The 18,818-nt window shown below is 38.1% G+C and overlaps 1 protein-coding gene across 1 annotated transcript in view; it reads left to right on the plus strand.

Moving 5' to 3' along the window:
• Nucleotides 1–18,818, plus strand: part of LOC133880044 (DNA-directed RNA polymerase III subunit 2) — a 49,829-nt gene that overhangs the window by 18,927 nt on the left and 12,084 nt on the right. Inside the window, exons 11-28 of the mRNA XM_062318909.1 lie at nt 667–726; nt 1,989–2,027; nt 2,284–2,334; nt 2,433–2,531; nt 2,849–2,908; nt 3,023–3,115; nt 6,639–6,740; nt 7,808–7,918; nt 8,074–8,190; nt 8,531–8,647; nt 8,725–8,805; nt 9,807–9,911; nt 9,988–10,068; nt 10,155–10,286; nt 10,435–10,479; nt 11,450–11,527; nt 11,595–11,734; nt 11,872–11,962. Coding sequence (XP_062174893.1) covers nt 667–726; nt 1,989–2,027; nt 2,284–2,334; nt 2,433–2,531; nt 2,849–2,908; nt 3,023–3,115; nt 6,639–6,740; nt 7,808–7,918; nt 8,074–8,190; nt 8,531–8,647; nt 8,725–8,805; nt 9,807–9,911; nt 9,988–10,068; nt 10,155–10,286; nt 10,435–10,479; nt 11,450–11,527; nt 11,595–11,734; nt 11,872–11,962 — 1,602 coding nt within the window. The remainder of the gene's footprint in view (nt 1–666; nt 727–1,988; nt 2,028–2,283; nt 2,335–2,432; nt 2,532–2,848; nt 2,909–3,022; nt 3,116–6,638; nt 6,741–7,807; nt 7,919–8,073; nt 8,191–8,530; nt 8,648–8,724; nt 8,806–9,806; nt 9,912–9,987; nt 10,069–10,154; nt 10,287–10,434; nt 10,480–11,449; nt 11,528–11,594; nt 11,735–11,871; nt 11,963–18,818) is intronic.

Below are 18,818 nucleotides of genomic sequence, written 5' to 3' on the forward strand. Positions count from 1 at the left end.
TTTTCCTTTTTTTTTTTTTGGGGGGGGGGGGGGGGGGGGGGTCGCTTCTTCTTCTCTTTAGCACCTATAGTAGAGTTAGGATGTCTTTGGACCTCAAGGTGGGTAGGGTAGATCCTCAGAAATCTCTTTTTCTTAATATTCTCCTTTGTACATAGCTGCAGTGACATGGTCAGATTATGCTATATACCTTTGTGGGAAGGAATACGAGCAGTTTGCATTTTTGTTTCTATCGTTTCATGGATCTACTATCCACAAGATTTAATGGGATGGAATATTATTAACCACCCTTCAATCTTTTAGGTGTGTATATATATATATATTCTTCTTTAGTTTTTATTTATCAAATAAAGATGCCTCAGTGCCCAACAAAGTTTAGGATGGCAAGTTTGTCATGGCATGTATCCAAAAAGTAAACAAGAGATTTTTTATTTTTTATTTTTAAATCTGTATAACTGATATTGAAAATGAGATATCTACTTTTTCTATGAGTTACTGTAAAATGTTTTGGCAGTTGATTAATTTCTGATGTATATGTTGAGAGTTGGCATTGCAATATTTGTTTCTGACCTTGTTGTTTCTGTATGTCGAGCCTGCAGACCTCTTCTTTTTAATTCGTTTAATTTTCCTTGTTAATCTCAACTTTTGAGTATGTTGCACAACTATTAGGAATGTGCAAAGCATGGTGTATACACAAAACAGCAAGCCTTAGAGCTAATTGAGTCATGGGTAAGTTACTGCTTTATATTCAGTGCAATTTACTTCAAGATTGTGGCAGTTTAGTCCTTGATTTTTATAACTTAAAGTGGACTGCAGATGTTAAAACATAATTTTATTATTCTAGAGTTCATTATTGCATTATTTGGACCCAACACTGTTCTTATATCATAATTTGACATGCTATTGTTCGTACCATTTTTCCTGTTGTTTGATCCCTGATCTTCCTTTCTGGAAAAAGAAGCTTCTCATGGTTCTCATTGCGAATTCTAAGATATTAATTTGACAATAAAAATTGCCTGGTCTGTGGCAATTTAGACTCCTCAATGGTTGAAAGTTTTGGCCAGATTCTTGTCTTTTTTTACTTTTTCCTGGTGGTTGGACATCTGGTTAGGTTTATTGGAGCTTCAGGTCTAGTGAGGAATTTTGAGAATCCGATATGCACATTTTATAGATGAATTGCAAGGAAAATTCACACGCTGTCAACAAAGTCAAATGCTCACCTGTGCCATTTTAACTTAATAGCTGAGCTTCACGTGGGGGAATGAAAGGGCCTCTAATTCTCATCTTTCTACATATTCATTGCTTTCTAAGTGGCAATCACTATTTTTAATTTTTTTTTAATATATATTTTCAATGAGACAAATTCATGCTTTTGGGGCCTATAGTGGAATCTAGAAAATATTTGAATGTGGTTTTGAAACAATCTACCATGCAGTCTTGTTAAAACTGCTGCTTTTCAGATTTTGTCTCAAGGTCCTGATGTAATTTTGATTCTTCGTTGCTAAGTACCATGGGCACTCCTGCACTGAATTCATTCTTTTTTAGACTAGCCTAATTCTAGAAAGTTCAATTACACGAGGCAATGTTTAACACTCTCTAGACTTGTCGATCATGAAGTGCATAACTTTCCAAATTTGGATGTTCTAGGGACGTGTTCGCGCAAGATGAGCCGGTGGCTATGTTTATTTGACACATCACAACAAACACAAATATTTTAACGTTACCATTTTAATTATTACCCGGGGTTAGATTGATGAGAACTTTATAAAAATTGTCGGGGTACTTCTTTCTTGTCCCAAATCCATTTGAATTTGCTGTGTGTTTCTGAGTTATCAACCTTTTCAAAATGAACTAGCATCAGTGTCTTTAAAATTTTCTGAGTATCTAGGAAACTACTATAGTAAAAATGGGTTTATTTTTATTTTTTTTATCTTATTGTGATCAATGGTTGTAATGCATTTCTTAATGTCCAAATAATCTTCTTTTTGCAGGTGAAGAAGTCCACGTATTCCGGTGCTTCATCAGAAAAGGTATTCTCTCTTATATATGTGTGTATGTGTGTGTACTATGCACTTTTCTTGGTGTATGTCTGTATAGCTACGTATAATAGAATGCACATATGAACAAACAAACACACACACACACACACACACATGTATGTATGTATATATGTATATGTATATGTATGTATTTGTGTGTATGATAGATTTCTTTTCAACTGCAGCCATTTTTCTTTTCACTTTGATAATTATAACTCCAATTACTCTTGATTTTTTTTTTTTATAGGAAGGTAAAGGTTTATCGATCCTTCGATATATATTTCTCGCTAATGTTCCAGTAAGTGTGTGTTTTTTTTTTGGTTACACCTTTTCTTCTCTCTTTCTTTTGCTTTATGTATATATTTTTTTATTATTTTTGTTTTGTTTTCTTTCTAGGTGCGTCAGGATAATTTTCGGGCAAAATGTATATATGTTGCGGTAATGTTAAGACGCATGATAGATGCAATTCTGAATAAGGATGCAATGGATGACAAGGTAATCCATTCCATTCCAAAACTAAGTGAACCTTTTTTTTTGGTCCCTTAGGTGATAAGCGTCGTTATCAGACTTGTAACTTTTCAGTATTACCAGTTCAACCAGTGGATCAGTGGTCTGAGTAGATTTTTAAAAGAATATATTTTTAAGTGTAAAATTAATGATATTAAATTGTTTTTAGGATGATCAGAAACATCAATGGCGCTTCTCACGCCTCTGGTCACTGCTTGTTTGGGATAGAATGTAATGCTAATATATCTATGAATAGCGTGTAGGTGTTTGAGTACATCCTAAACAGATTATCTTTCCTTTTGTAGGATTATGTGGGAAACAAGCGGTTGGAGTTGTCTGGCCAGTTAATTTCTCTGCTCTTTGAGGTACCATTATTCAGATTCGTACTCCTAGCTGGAAATATGACAGACACACACTTTGTGATCTTTTATTAATTTTCTCTCAGATCTTTTTTTCCCTTGGTCTTTTATATATTGTAGGATTTGTTCAAGTCGATGATTGAAGGAGCTAAGAAGAGGATGGACATGAACCTGGCGAGGCTTAGCAGGTCTAGCCGATTTGACACTTTGCAAGTAAGTTCTGGAAATTATTTTATTGAGATAGAAGTTTTTGTTTCTTTGACAAGTTGTTTTGAAATACATGGATTTTCGAATTCAAGTGTAGCTGGCAAGGCTATAAGACCTCCAGGAGGCTAAAACTTCATGGAGAGAAATTTCTTTGTAGGAAATTTACTACAAACTAGTTTCTAAAAGTGATGTGTCACTTGCATGTGAGAAACATATGTTCTTTTAATAGCATGTACTTCTTACATGCTTTTTTAAGAGTTTCGCTTGCATGTGAGATGTGTTTTTTTAAAAGCATGTACTTCTTACATGTATGTCTTGAAGAGACCGTACACTGAGGTGTTGAAATCCAAAATGTATGTCCTGAGGGGACATCGGGAAGAGGTCCCTGGGAATTCCAAAATGTTTGCCTTGAAGGGATAGACACTGATTGCCAGCTTGGAGTGTTTGGGTCTGGAGGTAGTCCCACGTTTTCAGCTGCTAAAGCTTGTCCGAGATTAAGAGATATACTTCTGGTGAAGGCCTCGAACTGTGCATTCTCATAGAGACGTTGAAGTGAATTTTAAGAATGTGGCTAGATGTTTAGATTGGCTGGACTTGGGTCACGGCTATGTTGCTACTAAGTTGAAGCCTGTTGCTAAAGCAGCCCCGTCCAAGCCTCGTGTAGCCCATGCGGGTCGTGACCTTAAGGGGAAGGCCTTGATGGGCCCGCCTCAATCACCAAGAGCAATGAGTATAAATCCAAAACTAATTTATTGGGCTTAGGCGTGAAGAAGAGCTCGGGTTTCCCACCACCCGTGGTCATTTAGAGGGTCGCCCAAGCAAGGCTGTTCTGGAGTCTTGCAAATGGCCACTACCATGTGGGGAGGGCAACTTGGTGTGGTATAGTGATCCTTCAGGTGAGATCAACGTCGATGGTCTTTCTCATCGGGACCCAATCCTCGTTGAGGAGATGTTTACATTGATGGGGAAGCCAGACTTCGTTGATGGTCCTTCCTAGCACTCACCGAGATCAAAGAATGTTAAGGAACTTGCCGGGGGTCCTTCTACAGTCTTTGGTTCGCAATGATGGCTTTCGTTTCCCTTGGATAAGAGTGTTTGGTGCACTAAGGTTCCTTTAAGGACGACTTTTTTTGTTTGGTCTGTAGCCCTAGGAAAGATCTTTACTAGATGTATACATGATACCCCTCATTCAAAGAGAAAAGAGAGCACATATCTAGAAAATCAGAATAAAAACACTCGGACATCGACTGTATCTTCACTCTCCACATAAACAAAGTTTGGATCACCAACTTCTTCAAATTAATCAAACCAGTCTCATGATCTTCAAAACTGCGTGCATTCCGTTCCCTCCATAGACATCACATCAAACACAACAGAGCCATTTGCCAAATTGGCATCAACGTCTGATTGCCCTTTTGCCCCCTCCAACTCCCCGACATCTCTTTCACCAATTGCAGCATTACCCACACAACACCAGACAGTTACAAGATCGTACTCCACAATTCTGTAGTAATCATACAATGCAGGAACAAATGATCGATGGGCTCTCCACAAGTCTTATACGTATAGCACTACTCCATCATAATAATATTCATATTTCGTAAATTATCCAAAGTTAGAATTTTCCCTAAAGTCGCTGTCCACACAAAAAAAAGCCACTCTCGGGGGAACCTTAACTTTCTAAATACTCTTCCTCATAAAAGAAGATTGTATAGGACTAAGTAATACCTTATAGTAAGACTTCACTTCAAATGAATTTCTTCGTGCTAGAATCCAACAAATTTTATCATCTCCTGTACACCTGACTTTAAGAGAATACACATCTCAAAAATCTAGTAACCACTTCCACCTCCGAATCATGTACAGGTCGAGTAAACAATTAGCCACTCCCACTGGAATAGGGAAGAGAGACAAAAAAATATGTAGGAAAATTCGAAAGAGTATTATTAATTAATGTTAACCTCCCACCCTTAGATAATGCTATTCCAAATATTAGAATCTTTATACTTAGCACATAATGGAAGACCCAAATACTTTAGAGGAAGTGAAGCCACACCGCACCCAAGAATGCTAGCCAACTCCCCCACATCCCCTACCTCAATTACAGGAACAATCTTGGATTTAGACAAGTTGATTTTCAGCCCTGAAACCGCTTCAAAACATAGTAGCAAACATCTCAGATCTCGGAATTGTTCAACATTAAGGTCACAAAAGATCAATGTATCATATGCAAATAATAAATGAGACACCATCATAGCTTCCTGAGATCTCGATCCCACTGAGAACCTAGAGAGTCGCCCACTTTCCACCGTTGCAGATAACATCCAACTTAAGGCCTCCATCACCAACACAAACAAAAGCGGAGACAAAGGATCCCCTTGTCGTAGACCTCGTGAACTACTAAAAAACCCTGAAGGCGACCCATTGATAATGATAGAGAAACAAACAGTTGAAATACAATGAGCGATCCAGCCTCGCCATCTCTCCCCAAAACCACATCTCTCCAATAAATAAAGCAGAAACTCCCAATTTACTTGATCATATGCCTTTTCCAAATCCAATTTACAAATAATACCCGGTGTTCCAGATCGAAGCCGGCTATCCACACATTCATTAGCCACCAATGTAGAGTCCAGGATTTGTCTCCCCTTGATAAATGCAGATTGAGAATGAGAAACAATCTTCCCCAACACTGACTTCAACCTGTTTGTCAAAACCTTTGAAATGATTTTGTACATTCCACCTATTAAACTTATAGGTCGAAAATCCTTAATTTCCACCGCTCCGACTTTCTTTGGAATTAGCGAAACAAAAGTAGCATTTAGACTCTTCTCAAAATTTCCATTGTTATGAAATTCTATTAACACCGCAATAATATCAGCCTTTAAGACCTCCCAACACTGTTGAAAAAATGCCATAGTAAATCCATTAGGCCCAGGGGCCTTATCGCCTTTGAAAATCCATATTACCCCCCGAATTTCATCTTCCTCGAATTCGCGTTCCATCCACATTTTGTCCCCATCGTGTTGGTGGACTGCTAGAGGGAAATGAATGACACAAGTTTTGAGGACTGTAAAAGAGAAATGTGGTTGAGACTATCGTTATTTTTCTATACTTTGTATTTTTTGATAGCAGCTTTTGTTTATCCTTTGGTAATTAGTTATCATGATTTCCTTGTTCTTTTTTCTCCTTCTAGTTATGTGTTTTCTTAGTATACTTCTTGTGTACCTGAGAGTGCCTTACAATTTTAATGATATCTCGATTATTTAATAAAAAAAAATACCAGGTTGCATCGTTACTGAGAAATGTTATGTCTGTGACATTTATATAATCTAACAGCAGTTCCTGATTTCAACTTTTGGTCCCATCTTAGTTTTGTTAAAATGCTAATTGCATCTTCACTGGATGTTGGTTATCTTATTTCTAATTGGAATTGAGATCTCAGTTTTTATCCTTCCATCTTATGCCAATAGTTTCTGAATTCTTCTTGGGATAATTTTTCATTTTCTTTTTGTGATTTGTTTTGTAGTATATACTTGGAGACAGTATTTCTGCTGGCCTAGAAAGGACACTTTCTACTGGTAACTTCAATGTCAAACGGTTCAGGATGGAGAGGAAGGGCATGACACAGGTTGTTTATATCCTATCATTTGCATTTGTATTCATTTTGCTTTTATGCCTTCATCCTCCTATCAAGCTCTGATACTTCAAAAACCACCTTTCGCACGGCGGTGCTTTATCGTATATGACACATTTATGCTTGGGATACATATCAAATATCTTTGAATCATTAAATAATGTAAGATTGTTCTCAGATATATAGCGAATATGGTAGGTATGTCCTGGATATGGTGGATGTACGTGTCTGGAGTTCAGACTTTGTACTTTATTTTTCAATGGGCGTAACGATGCTAATTTTAAATGTTTACTAGTCAAAATAAGTGGGTAATTAAAAGGGAGGATCTTGGGTTGATGCCCTATTTCCTCTCTTTTGATTTCTTCTTGCATCTCTTACTTCCTCTCTGTTCTTGGATTCTCTCTCTCTCTTCCTCTCAACTAGAGATGTTAGGGCTCAAATTGAAGAAGAAAAAGGAAGAGAGTGTCTGACTAGAGCAAGAATAGAAATCAGCAAGATTAATACTGTCAAATTTTTAATCATTCAAGCCATGCGGTTGCCAAGGGTCAGATTTCCTTAACTTTATTTTTCAAGCTCCATTTGGTTGCTGATGGATTTAGATTCCCTTCTCCTGTCTTCTTAATCTTTTTTTCGTTTGTTCTCTTTCAGTTTAAGTTTTGTTCGGTTGAAAATAAAAAGAAAAAAATCTTTGTTTATGTTCAATTGACATGTCAAGATACCAGAAACTTTGGTTTTATGTTGTTGTTCCTTGGCAACCAAAGAGAGCATCTTAGTAAATTTAGAAAGAGGGATAATATAGGCATTACTCCTGAATGCAATTTCTGATTGGTATTTTATATGTTTTGAAGCTTGTAGTGTTTCTTAATATATGTCTTAGTCAAGAATTACTTTGGTTATGTATATACATTCAGTTATTAACTTTTTCCTGCCACAACCTTTCCTAAATTTTTGTGAAGCTATTTTGCTATATCCATACCGAATTTTATTTGTATTTGTTTTTCATAGGCTATCAAAAAAATTATTCGAATTGTACGAACTGATAGAAAATTCTCTATTGACAGCCTCTATCTAGGTTATCCTATATAGGGACTTTGGGGCACATGACAAGAATCTCACCCCAATTTGAGAAGTCGAGGAAAGTAAGTGGACCTCGAGCTTTGCAACCTAGCCAGGTAAGCTTGAAGTGTCTGCACTGCCTTTAAAAGCTTTCACGACTAAATTATTGTTGTGTGCTAGCATACGCTTTTGCATCTTAAATTGTTTAGATTTTTTTTACTGATTTATTTAATCAAATATTTTGTGTTGTGCTATGTCTTTTTTGATACAGTGGGGAATGCTTTGCCCATGTGATACTCCAGAAGGTGAAGCTTGTGGTCTGGTAAAAAACTTGGCACTAATGACTCATGTTACAACTGATGAAGAGGAAGGCCCATTAATTTCTCTGGTATGTTTCAATTACTAAAAGTTTAATAGGCTTTAGATGGGGGAATGTGAACACGAGTTTTAGGGAGACTCTTATGCTGTTATTAGTTGTTTTTGTGTATTTCAGTCATATTATCCATATTACCTTAATATTTGTGATGCTTCTGTGATGATCTCTAGCATAGTACTATATGATATGTACTATATGATATATATATATATATCATATATCACACACACACACACACAGCTTCATTGATGTACTATATATATATATATATCTGATATGAAGATATTCAAAGACACTTCTCCTTTTGTCTGTGTTGCATATCCATTTTATTCTTAATTACTGGCTGTGATAGTGCTACTGTTTGGGCGTTGAAGACTTGGAACTACTATCTGGGGAAGAGCTTCACACACAAAATTCCTTTCTAGTTATATTTAATGGGCTGATCCTTGGCAAGCATCGGAGGCCACAGGTATACCAGTATTCCCTTGAGGTGAAGCTTTATAAGTACTTTTCTTTCTTACTTCTAATTTTTTATTTCTTTTTTAGAGATTTGCTTCTGCTATGAGAAAGTTACGGAGAGCTGGAAAAATTGGGGAGTTTGTAAGTGTGTTTGTCAATGAGAAGCAGGTAAATTCTTTTGAAACTGCCATTATATTCTTCTTCCAAGTTGTGTGATTATGTTGTATTATGTGATTTCTTTTATATTTTTATCACAGAAGCATATGTTATTCATGTGTTTGAGGGGGAGTAAAAAGCTTTGGGCCTGTTTGGTTTGAGAAGTGTTTTGGGTTTTGAAAAAGGTAAAAATTGAGAATTGATTTGGTGAGTGCTACATTTGAGAAAATTTGAAAATTGGTTTGGTAAAATTTTGGAAGTGTTTTGTAAAAATTAAAAATTGAAAAATATTTTTATGAATTAAAAGAAAAATGAAAAAAAAAACAAATAGAAGTAGTGCTGCCACAATGGTTGCAGTGCCGCCACCACCGGGCAGCAGCAGTAGCACCACCAAATTTTTTTTAACGATATTAAGTTATTTATTTTTTTAAAAAAATATGTTTTTTTTTTCTTCTTTTTTTTTTTTTAATAAGTTTTTTTTGAATTTTGAGAAGAATTTTGTAGTTTGTTTTGAAAAATGTGTTTGTGGTGGGAGCCACATCTAGAAATCCGTTTGGTTAACTGGTTTTGAGAAGATTTTTCAGTGTTTGAGAAGTGAAAAGAGTTATGGAGAAGTTTGCCTAACAAGCCCAAATTCATAACCACTTGCTCCACAAACTTTGGTTCCCAAGAAGAAAAGTGTCAAGTAAAAACAAAACTACTGTAACTGATTATCTGTTCCAGAAAATCTAGCATTCTTGGAAGCTTTTTTTTCTCAATTTATTGTGTAAACAGTGAATATGATGACACTCTAATGAAGGAATGTTTTGGTTCTGTCATAATCTTGTTTCATTTTGCTGTTTTCACTTTGATCTGTGTCTTGATTGGGTTTTAATAATCAGTTAGGTCAATTTGTTAATTGTGAATGGAGCGATCTATGTAATTTATTATTTCCCTCTAAAACATGCAATGTTTTCCAGTATATATAATCATAAGTGCACAGCTCACTTTGAGGAAAAAAAAATGTTTTTCAGCATTGTGTTTATATTGCTTCTGATGGAGGTCGAGTTTGTCGTCCACTTGTTATTGCTGACAAAGGCATATCAAGGATCAAAGAACATCATATGAAGGAGTTAATGGTAAGTCTAATTTCTGCCTCTTGTCCTAAATAAAAATGGTTATTTTGAAACTGATTTAATTTTTTGTTCTGTGAAGGATGGAGTCCGCACGTTTGATGATTTTTTACGAGATGGGTTGATTGAGTATCTTGATGTTAATGAGGAAAACAATGCTTTGGTTTGTTACTCCGAATAAACTCCTTTGCTGCTGTGTTGCTATTCTTGATAGACAATGCCTCTTATTGTTTATTATTTGCTTCATAGATTGCTTTATACGAGGGAGAGGCTACACTAGAAACAACACATATTGAAATAGAGCCTTTGACAATCTTAGGTGTTATCGCTGGGCTCATTCCATATCCTCATCATAATCAGTCACCTAGAAATACTTATCAGGTGTTTTTTCTTTTCCTTTTTATTTATTTATTTATTTTTAATTTTTTAATCTATACATCATTTCTATAATTGATATCTTAAATTTTGCATGTCAATGAACTGAAAATTTCACACTTATGTACTCAAATAACGTGCTTTATCTTGATAGTGTGCAATGGGGAAGCAAGCCATGGGAAATATTGCATATAACCAGGCAAGTGATTTATTTAATACTGTCAATTTTTCATATTTTTTTTTGGCCGGAGTGCAAGTGTTCCTTCTTTTGCCTTTTAGCATGTTGTTGGTTTTGAATTTTAGAAAGTAAGGCTTCTTCTGTTCATAAAGAAATTACTGATAGCTTTGTTGTTCTGTTGGATACTGCTTTGATACTTTTTCAGTCATGTTAGATCTATTCCAATCACAAAATAAATTGGTCTCAATGCTTGCCAATATGTATACAGTGCCTGCAAATACATGTACATATATAAATATAGATTCATGTATATGGATTTACTGAAGATAATATCAATTAGGTTTTCAGTTAAATGAGTAAGTTTTGACGCTCGAATTGCACACAGAAATTCATGTTGTTCCTAAAAAGTTGCTATGATGTACAATGTGATACCATGAATTGTTCCACCAACCTATCAATCAAGAATCGTCAATGTTGCGCCCCCAAGTGCTTATCAGTGAAATGAGTTTTTTATCCTAAAAAAAAAAAAAAAAAACAGCAAAATTTTTGTGTATAGCTTTTGGTGAATAACCATTTTGATTTCAAAACTACTAAAAATTGCTTCACTTGAAGCCAAAATTAAAAGATGAAAGTTTTGAGGGCGGTCACAAGTATTGCAGTTGACGTTGTGTGATGGATCTTCTTTATTCATTTTCCCTTTCAATGACTGATTCCTTCCAATGGTCTTTTCTGGGTTCAAGTTGTAAATTTGTAAAACATTTGTTCCAAGATGATTTGTTAGGCAAAAGCAGATACATTTGTTTCTTTGTGTTGTCCTTGTTGACAAGTCAAAACACCTTTGCCCCTTCCCAAAAAGTCTAGTCTTTGTTTTTGGTTTTGGCCTTTTTTTCTTGTGTAGGTAGATCATGCATAATTGCTCACAAATTTTAATTTTAATAGTAATGAATCTGTTGTGTGTAAAGCTAACACAGCCCTATCTCTTGATTTGTAGTTATGTCGGATGGACACACTACTTTACCTACTGGTGTATCCTCAACGACCTCTGTTGACAACAAAAACAATTGAGCTGGTTGGTATGCATTATTTTGGAGTGTTGCGGGCAATTATGGGCTGTGAACCAATTACCTTTCTTTCAGGTTGGATATGATAAGCTTGGAGCGGGGCAGAATGCCACTGTCGCTGTGATGAGCTATAGTGGCTATGACATAGAGGATGCAATTGTCATGAACAAGTCATCTTTAGATCGTGGATTTGGTCGTTGTATTGTTATGAAAAGGTATGTATTTCTCCCCCTTAGTGGTTTCATTTCTTGTCATTATTGCACATTACAATGTCAAAATGCTTGATGTCTTCAGTTGCACAAGTCATTAAAATAACTATGGTCTCTCATCTGAGATTCTCTCTGACAAACAGGTATTCTGCCTTGAGACAGAGGTATGAAAATAACACAGAGGACAGGATTATTAGGCCCAATAGAGAGGGAGATAATGCAGGAAAGATGCAGGTAATTCATATTGATACAAGTATAACTGTTTTTGCTACTACAGTGTGATTTGCATAGTTTGAATCTTAATTGTTCTCCACTGAGAAAAAAAAATGTTCTTTAAAGTTGGCATCAGTTGACGGTACTCTTTCCTATAGTGGAAGTATATCTATTCCCATGTTTCTTATAAGAAATTTGAATAAATACGGAAAGAAACTATATGAATTGGCTGGTTTTTAGGCTGAAGATATAAACTTTTTTTGATAAGTAATAAACTGGTCTTATTAAAAGTGTAAGGCGCTCCTAAGTACACCAGAAGTAGACAAGAGAAATCATCTAACTAGAAATTGAAAAACGAACAAGAAAATTGCCAAAACTAAGTGATAAAGGAGACACAAAAGCCTCCGTCCAAATATACAAAGTATGAAAAAAAGAAGCTAAACTATCTTCCAAGGACCTCTCCAAATCTTCAAAACACTTAATATTTATTTCCTTCTAAACACACCAAATAATGCATGTCGGCACCATCTTCCAAATCGCAGCACTCTTCGGCCTTCTAGACGTCCACCAACAAGCAAACAAGTCAAAGACTCTCCTAGGCATAACCCAAGACAAACCAAAATGAGTAAAGAGAGCACTCCACAGAGCGTAAGCCGCATCGCAGTGAAGAAGAAGATGATCCACCGATTCTCTGTTACGCTTGCACATGCAACATCTATCCACCAAAATAACATGCATTTTCTTGAGGTTTTCCATTGTAAGGATCTTACCTAGAGCTGCCAACCACGCAAAAAAGCCACCTGCGAAGGAGCCTGAGTCCGCCACACACTCTTTCAAGAAAAGTGACTCCCCAAAGAGCAAGCCAGAGAGCTAAAGAAAGACCGGACCGTGAACAAGCCTTTTTTGGAGGAGACCCACCACAACCTATCTTCTCTATCTCTTCTGACATCAACACCTGGAAAAAAGAAGCAACAACATATACTTTCCAGTCATGCGCTTTTCTAGAAAAGCTCATGCTCCACTGATTAGAATCACCCAAGAGCTCCAAATTATCTGCAACAGAAGCATCCTTCGCAGTGGCGGTCCTACATGGAGGCTAGGGGGGGCCCTGGCCCCCCCAAGCCCCAAAATTTTTCCCTAAAAAAAATATTTTTCCAAAAAAAAAAAAAAAATTAAAAATTTTACCCCTTAATTTTTCAATTTTTTGGTTTTGCCCCCTCAATTTTTTTTCTTTTCAATTTGGCCCCTCCATTTTTACAAGCCAAGGTCCGCCACTGATCCTTCGCATGAGCAATCCCAAATTAAATAGGAAAAGCTTCCTTAAGAACTAAATCCCCACACCACATATCATACCAAAATTTGGTCCTAGCCCCCCATCCCCCACCTCAATTCTAGAAAGGCCTAAGAATTTCTCCCACCCTTTCATGATGTTCTTCCACAACCCAACTCCAAAGGCACCTGGAGGCTTTAAGGAGCACCAACCTCCCCATAAACTGCCAAACTTGGAGTCTACCGCACTTCTCCACCAAGCTTCCTTCTCAATTCCATAACGCCACAACCATTTGCCTAACAAAGCCTGGCTGAAGATATAAACTAGTCTTTATCTATCAGATAATCCTAGATAGGCATTTCTTTTGTATACTTTCCGTGTACCTAGGTGGTGCTTTGTGCTTTTAATCATATTTCGATTTCTAATAATAAAAAAAAATCTATTAGATAATATTTTGTTTTGATGAGTAAGAATTCAATAAAAAGCGCAGAGGGGCGCAACCCTAGTACACATGAAGTATACAAAAGTGTCCCTAATCAGAGGAAAGAAACGAACAAGAAAGTAAAAAATTAGTGAACGACATCTATTAGATAATTGTACCTATAACAAGTGAAGTATGTCCTGTATGGTGCTGTTATTCTAATTATCCTAGTAACGTCTATAAAATAAGAATGTGATTCAGGCCTTCTGACACTAGAATCCGATTCTAAGTTTTTGTGATGAAAGATGGCCCTTCAATTCGGGAATCGGGGTTTCTTTCATCAAAATAGACGGGCTAAAGTTTCAAGATATTAAAGTTTTATGGTTAGGAGGGATAGTTGAAGGATTATCGAGGGTTTCAAGTTGAAATAACACAAGAAAAGAAATAAATAAAGCTGCCACCAAGTTGCTGGCAGCAGTAACTGTAAACAGTACCAAGAATAGTAAAGGTATGATTTGGAGATTCGAAATGCTAATCGATGGTGGGCTAGTCAATGTTTCCTAGTGTTTTTGGATTTGTGTTTTCTTGTTCTCCCTAGTTGCGTATCTCTCATGTGTGCTTCCCGTGTACTTAAGTTGCGTCTCTCTGCACTTTCTAATAAGATTGAATTACTTATAATAATAATAATAAGGGAAAACTTCATTTATAACCCCTGAACTTTCACCATTTTTGAAAGAAAGTACCTAAACTTTAAAACGTCTCAATTTAGGGTATCCATTTTTCAAAAAGTTTTAATCTCAGTCCTTCGTTAGAATTTTATGTTAAATCCTATCAAAATTCCCAAAATACCCATGTGTTTATTTTTTTAAAAAAAGTTTATAAAAATTTTCAAAGATTTAGGCATGTTAAAGACATATCTACCCCTCAGCTAGATATGTCTTCTCGAGATAAAGTTCCTAATTCTATGCGCTCTCAAGATGAAGATAAAACCTAGATTATAGGAACTAGTGATAAGATAATATTTTGAATTCAAATACTCAGATTAGATTGTAGTGTTTCATTCCTATCAGAATTGTAGTCTCCTAAACTCATGTAACTATGTTCTAGTTTCTCTATATATACAAACAGCCTCTACCAACATTTGGTAAGGCAGCACAAACACAAATCCTTATATTTTATATGGTATCAGAGCCACAACAGTGACTCACGTCCTCTCTTTTTTTTTCCCTTCCCAAGTTTCGGTCATGTCTGCCTCTAACCCACCTCCACAACCACCTTCGTTGGTGACCTTCACCAATTTTAATCCTATCAAACTCACCAATGATAACTATCCGGTCTGGCTGCCTCAGATCGTTCCACACCTCAAAGGCGGCAACATATTTGGTTATGTTGATGGTTCCACACCCTGCCCTCCTCCCACTGTGACATCCACCAAAGATGGTGTCTCAACCACGTCTCCCAATCCGGCCTTCCTCCATTGGAGCATGCAAGATCAACTGCTGCTCGGAGCTATTAACTCAGCTCTTTCGGAAAAAATGCTGACCCATGTTACTCGCTGTGCCACCTCCCGCGAAGCATGGACGACCTTGGAGACCCTCTTTACGTCTCAGACAAAGGCACGCACCATGCAGGTGCATTATCAATTGGCGACTCTTAAGAAAGGATCTTCCTCCATCGCTGACTACTTCCACACATTTCAGACGTTGTGTGATGCTCTTGTTGTCGTAGGTCAACCTCTCAATGACTTTGAGAAGGTGTCCTTCCTTCTAGCTGGACTCGGCTCTGACTTTGATCCGTTTGTAACCTCTGTTACAACCAGAGCCGAACCACTCTCTGTGGATGAAATCTACGGCCATCTCCTCTCTCATGAGATGCGCTTAGAGAAGCATCAAGCCTCTATTGATCTCTCTGTTGCTGGTGCAAACTTTGCCTCCCGGGGCAACTCTTCTCCACACTCAAACCGTGGCATGCGTGGTTCCCGCGGTAATCATTCTTCTGGCCGTGGCTTCTCTGGCACTTCCAGGCCATTTCGTGGCAGAGGCCGAGGACCCTCATCTGGCCGTGGATCCTCCTCCAACCGACCATTATGTCAGGTATGCAACCGCTATGGTCACATTGCCTTGGATTGTTACAATAGGTTCAATGAGGCATACACTCGAGAACAGCCTTCTCAGGCTCAGGCCTATCTCTCTGCCCCATCCAGCAGCACTGATCAGAACTGGTACCCAGATTCTGGCGCTACACACCATCTGACATCTGATCTCGCCAATTTAAATATCAAGGCTGAAGACTACTTGGGCTCAGATCAAATCCGTATTGGCAACGGTAAGGGGCTCTCAATCAAACACATTGGTACAACTCGACTCTCTACTCCTAGTTCTCATTTTGATCTCCTTGATATTCTGCATGTTCCTCAAATTTCCAAGAACCTCATCTCTGTTCAGAAATTCACCAAAGATACTAATACATTCTTTGAATTCCATCCTTCCCATTTTTTCTTAAAGGACCGTCGCACGGGGAAACAACTCCTCCACGGGCCGAATAAACATGGACTCTATCAATTTTTTCCCACAAATAAACATCCCCGTCATGCCATGGTGGGTGAACGTGTTTCTGCTTTTCAATGGCACTCACGGCTGGGCCATCCCACCTTGAAGGTTGTCCGCCATGTCCTTTCTCGTTTTCAGCTTCCAGTTGCTTCTCCAAATGACTCCACTGTTTGCACTGCCTGCCTTGGTGCAAAAAGCAAGCAACTCCCTTTTTCTTCAGCTTCCGGTTCTGCAAATTGTCCTCTTGATTTAATCTATATTGATGTATGGGGACCAGCCCCAGTTAGCTCTAGGTCTGGTGCTAAGTATTATGTTTCCTTTCTTGATGCTTATAGCAAATATACTTGGCTTTATCCAATATCCTTAAAGAGTGATGTTCTTTCAGTTTTCTGCACTTTTAAATTATATGTTGAACGGTTCTTTATGACCAAAATAAAAGCAATTCAATCCGACTGGGGTGGTGAATACCGTCCTGTCAATAACCTACTCAAGCAACTTGGCATTCAGCATCGTGTGTCTTGCCCACATACTCACCAACAAAATGGTGCTATCGAACGAAAACATCGACATATTGTCGAAACCGGTCTAGCACTACTCTCTCATGCTCATTTACCCTTCAAATTTTGGGATGATGCTTTTTCCACTGCATGCTATCTAATCAATCGCATGCCTACCACAGTTCTACAAAATCATTCTCCATTTGAAACACTTTTCAAATGTTCTCCGGATTATCCCTTCTTACGCACCTTTGGTTGTCTATGTTGGCCCAACTTACGTCCATATAATTCAAACAAGTTTCAGCCACGTTCTGTCCCTTGTTTATTCCTCGGCTATAGTCCTCTTCACAAAGGCTACAAATGCCTCCACTTGCCCACAAATCGCCTCTACATCTCAAGAGATGTTATTTTCAATGAATCTACTTTTCCATATACTCCTCCCTCATCCTCCCTTGAGTCAAACTCTTGCAATACTCGGCACCAGCTCTCCCTGCCCATTCTCCTACCACAGTCAGCAACACAGCTCCCACAACCAGTCCTAGAGCCCTCCTCTCCAATTTCCTCTCCCTCTCTGCACTCTCCATCACTGCATTCCCTCTCTTCAGCATCTTCCAGCTCTGCTGATTCCCCACTTCCAGCTGATTTTTCAGCTTCTTCAACTCCTCCTTTAGTTCCACCTACTTCTTCACATCCCATGGTTACTCGTGCTAGAAATAACATCTCCAAGCCTAGAGAGTTTACAGATGGTCGAGTTCGGTACCCCCTCCCGAGAGCCCTGCTTGCCGAGTCCTCTACTGTTGAGATTGAGCCTACTTGTCACTCTACAGCTGTGAAGGATAAAAATTGGAGAGCTGCCATGAACACCGAATTTGATGCTTTACTACAGAACCAGACTTGGACCCTGGTTCCTCCTGAATTAGCTTCTAATATAATTGGCTGCAAATGGGTTTTTCGGATAAAGCGGAAGGCTGATGGATCGATTGAAAGGTACAAAGCAAGGCTAGTTGCTAAGGGATTTCATCAACAACCGGGCATTGACTATGGTGAAACCTACAGCCCTGTGATCAAACCTACTACGGTACGCATTGTTCTATCAATTGCTCTGTCCAATGGCTGGCCGATTCATCAAATTGACATACAAAATGCATTCCTTCATGGGAATATTTCTGAAGTGGTATAAATGTCTCAGCCTCCCGGTTTTCCTCATCCTCAGTTTCCAGATCATGTTTGTAAACTCACAAAGGCTTTATATGGCCTCAAACAAGCCCCAAGAGCTTGGTTCTCCAGACTTAGTGGTAAACTATTGGAGCTTGGTTTTCATGGATCCAAATCAGACACATCTCTCTTCATCTATAAGTCGGCTGCTTACACTACTCTAGTACTCATTTATGTAGATGACATTCTAATCACATCATCTAAACCATCTGCAGTTTCTACACTTTTACAGACATTGAAACAGGAATTTGCTGTCAAAGACCTCGGGAAACTCCATTTTTTCCTAGGAATTGAAGTTCTTCCAAGCTCCACTGGTTTTATCCTGTCTCAGCATCGGTACATTTTGGACATTCTCAAAAGGACCAAAATGATTGAGGCCAAACCGATCAACTGTCCAATGGCATCTTCTACTCACCTCTCGGCTTTTGAAGGTGATTTATTCTCTGATCCAACTTTATTCCGCAGCACAGTAGGTGCATTGCAATACCTCTGCATCACAAGACCGGACATCTCATTCTATGTGAACAAACTTGCTCAATTCATGCATAATCCTACGGATCTACACTGGCAGGCTGTAAAGAGACTCTTAAGGTATCTCAAGGAAACAGTTCAGTATGGTCTTCACTTCTACCGTGCCCCAACAGCCTCCATTGAGGCCTACTCCGACGCAGATTGGGCTGGAGACCAAGATGATCGTCGCTCTACGGGTGGATATTGTATTTTCCTTGGAAAAAATCTTATTTCATGGAGCTGTCGAAAGCAACACACTGTTGCACGCTCCAGCACCGAGGCCGAATACAAATCCCTAGCAAACACTGCAGCTGAACTCTCCTGGATTATGTCTCTATGTTCTGAACTTGGGCTCAGCTTTACACGTCCTCCTACACTATGGTGTGACAACATCGGAGCTACTTACCTATCTTCA

The sequence above is a fragment of the Alnus glutinosa genome, chromosome 10, assembly GCF_958979055.1.
Source record: "Alnus glutinosa chromosome 10, dhAlnGlut1.1, whole genome shotgun sequence".
Classification (NCBI taxonomy): domain Eukaryota; kingdom Viridiplantae; phylum Streptophyta; class Magnoliopsida; order Fagales; family Betulaceae; genus Alnus; species Alnus glutinosa.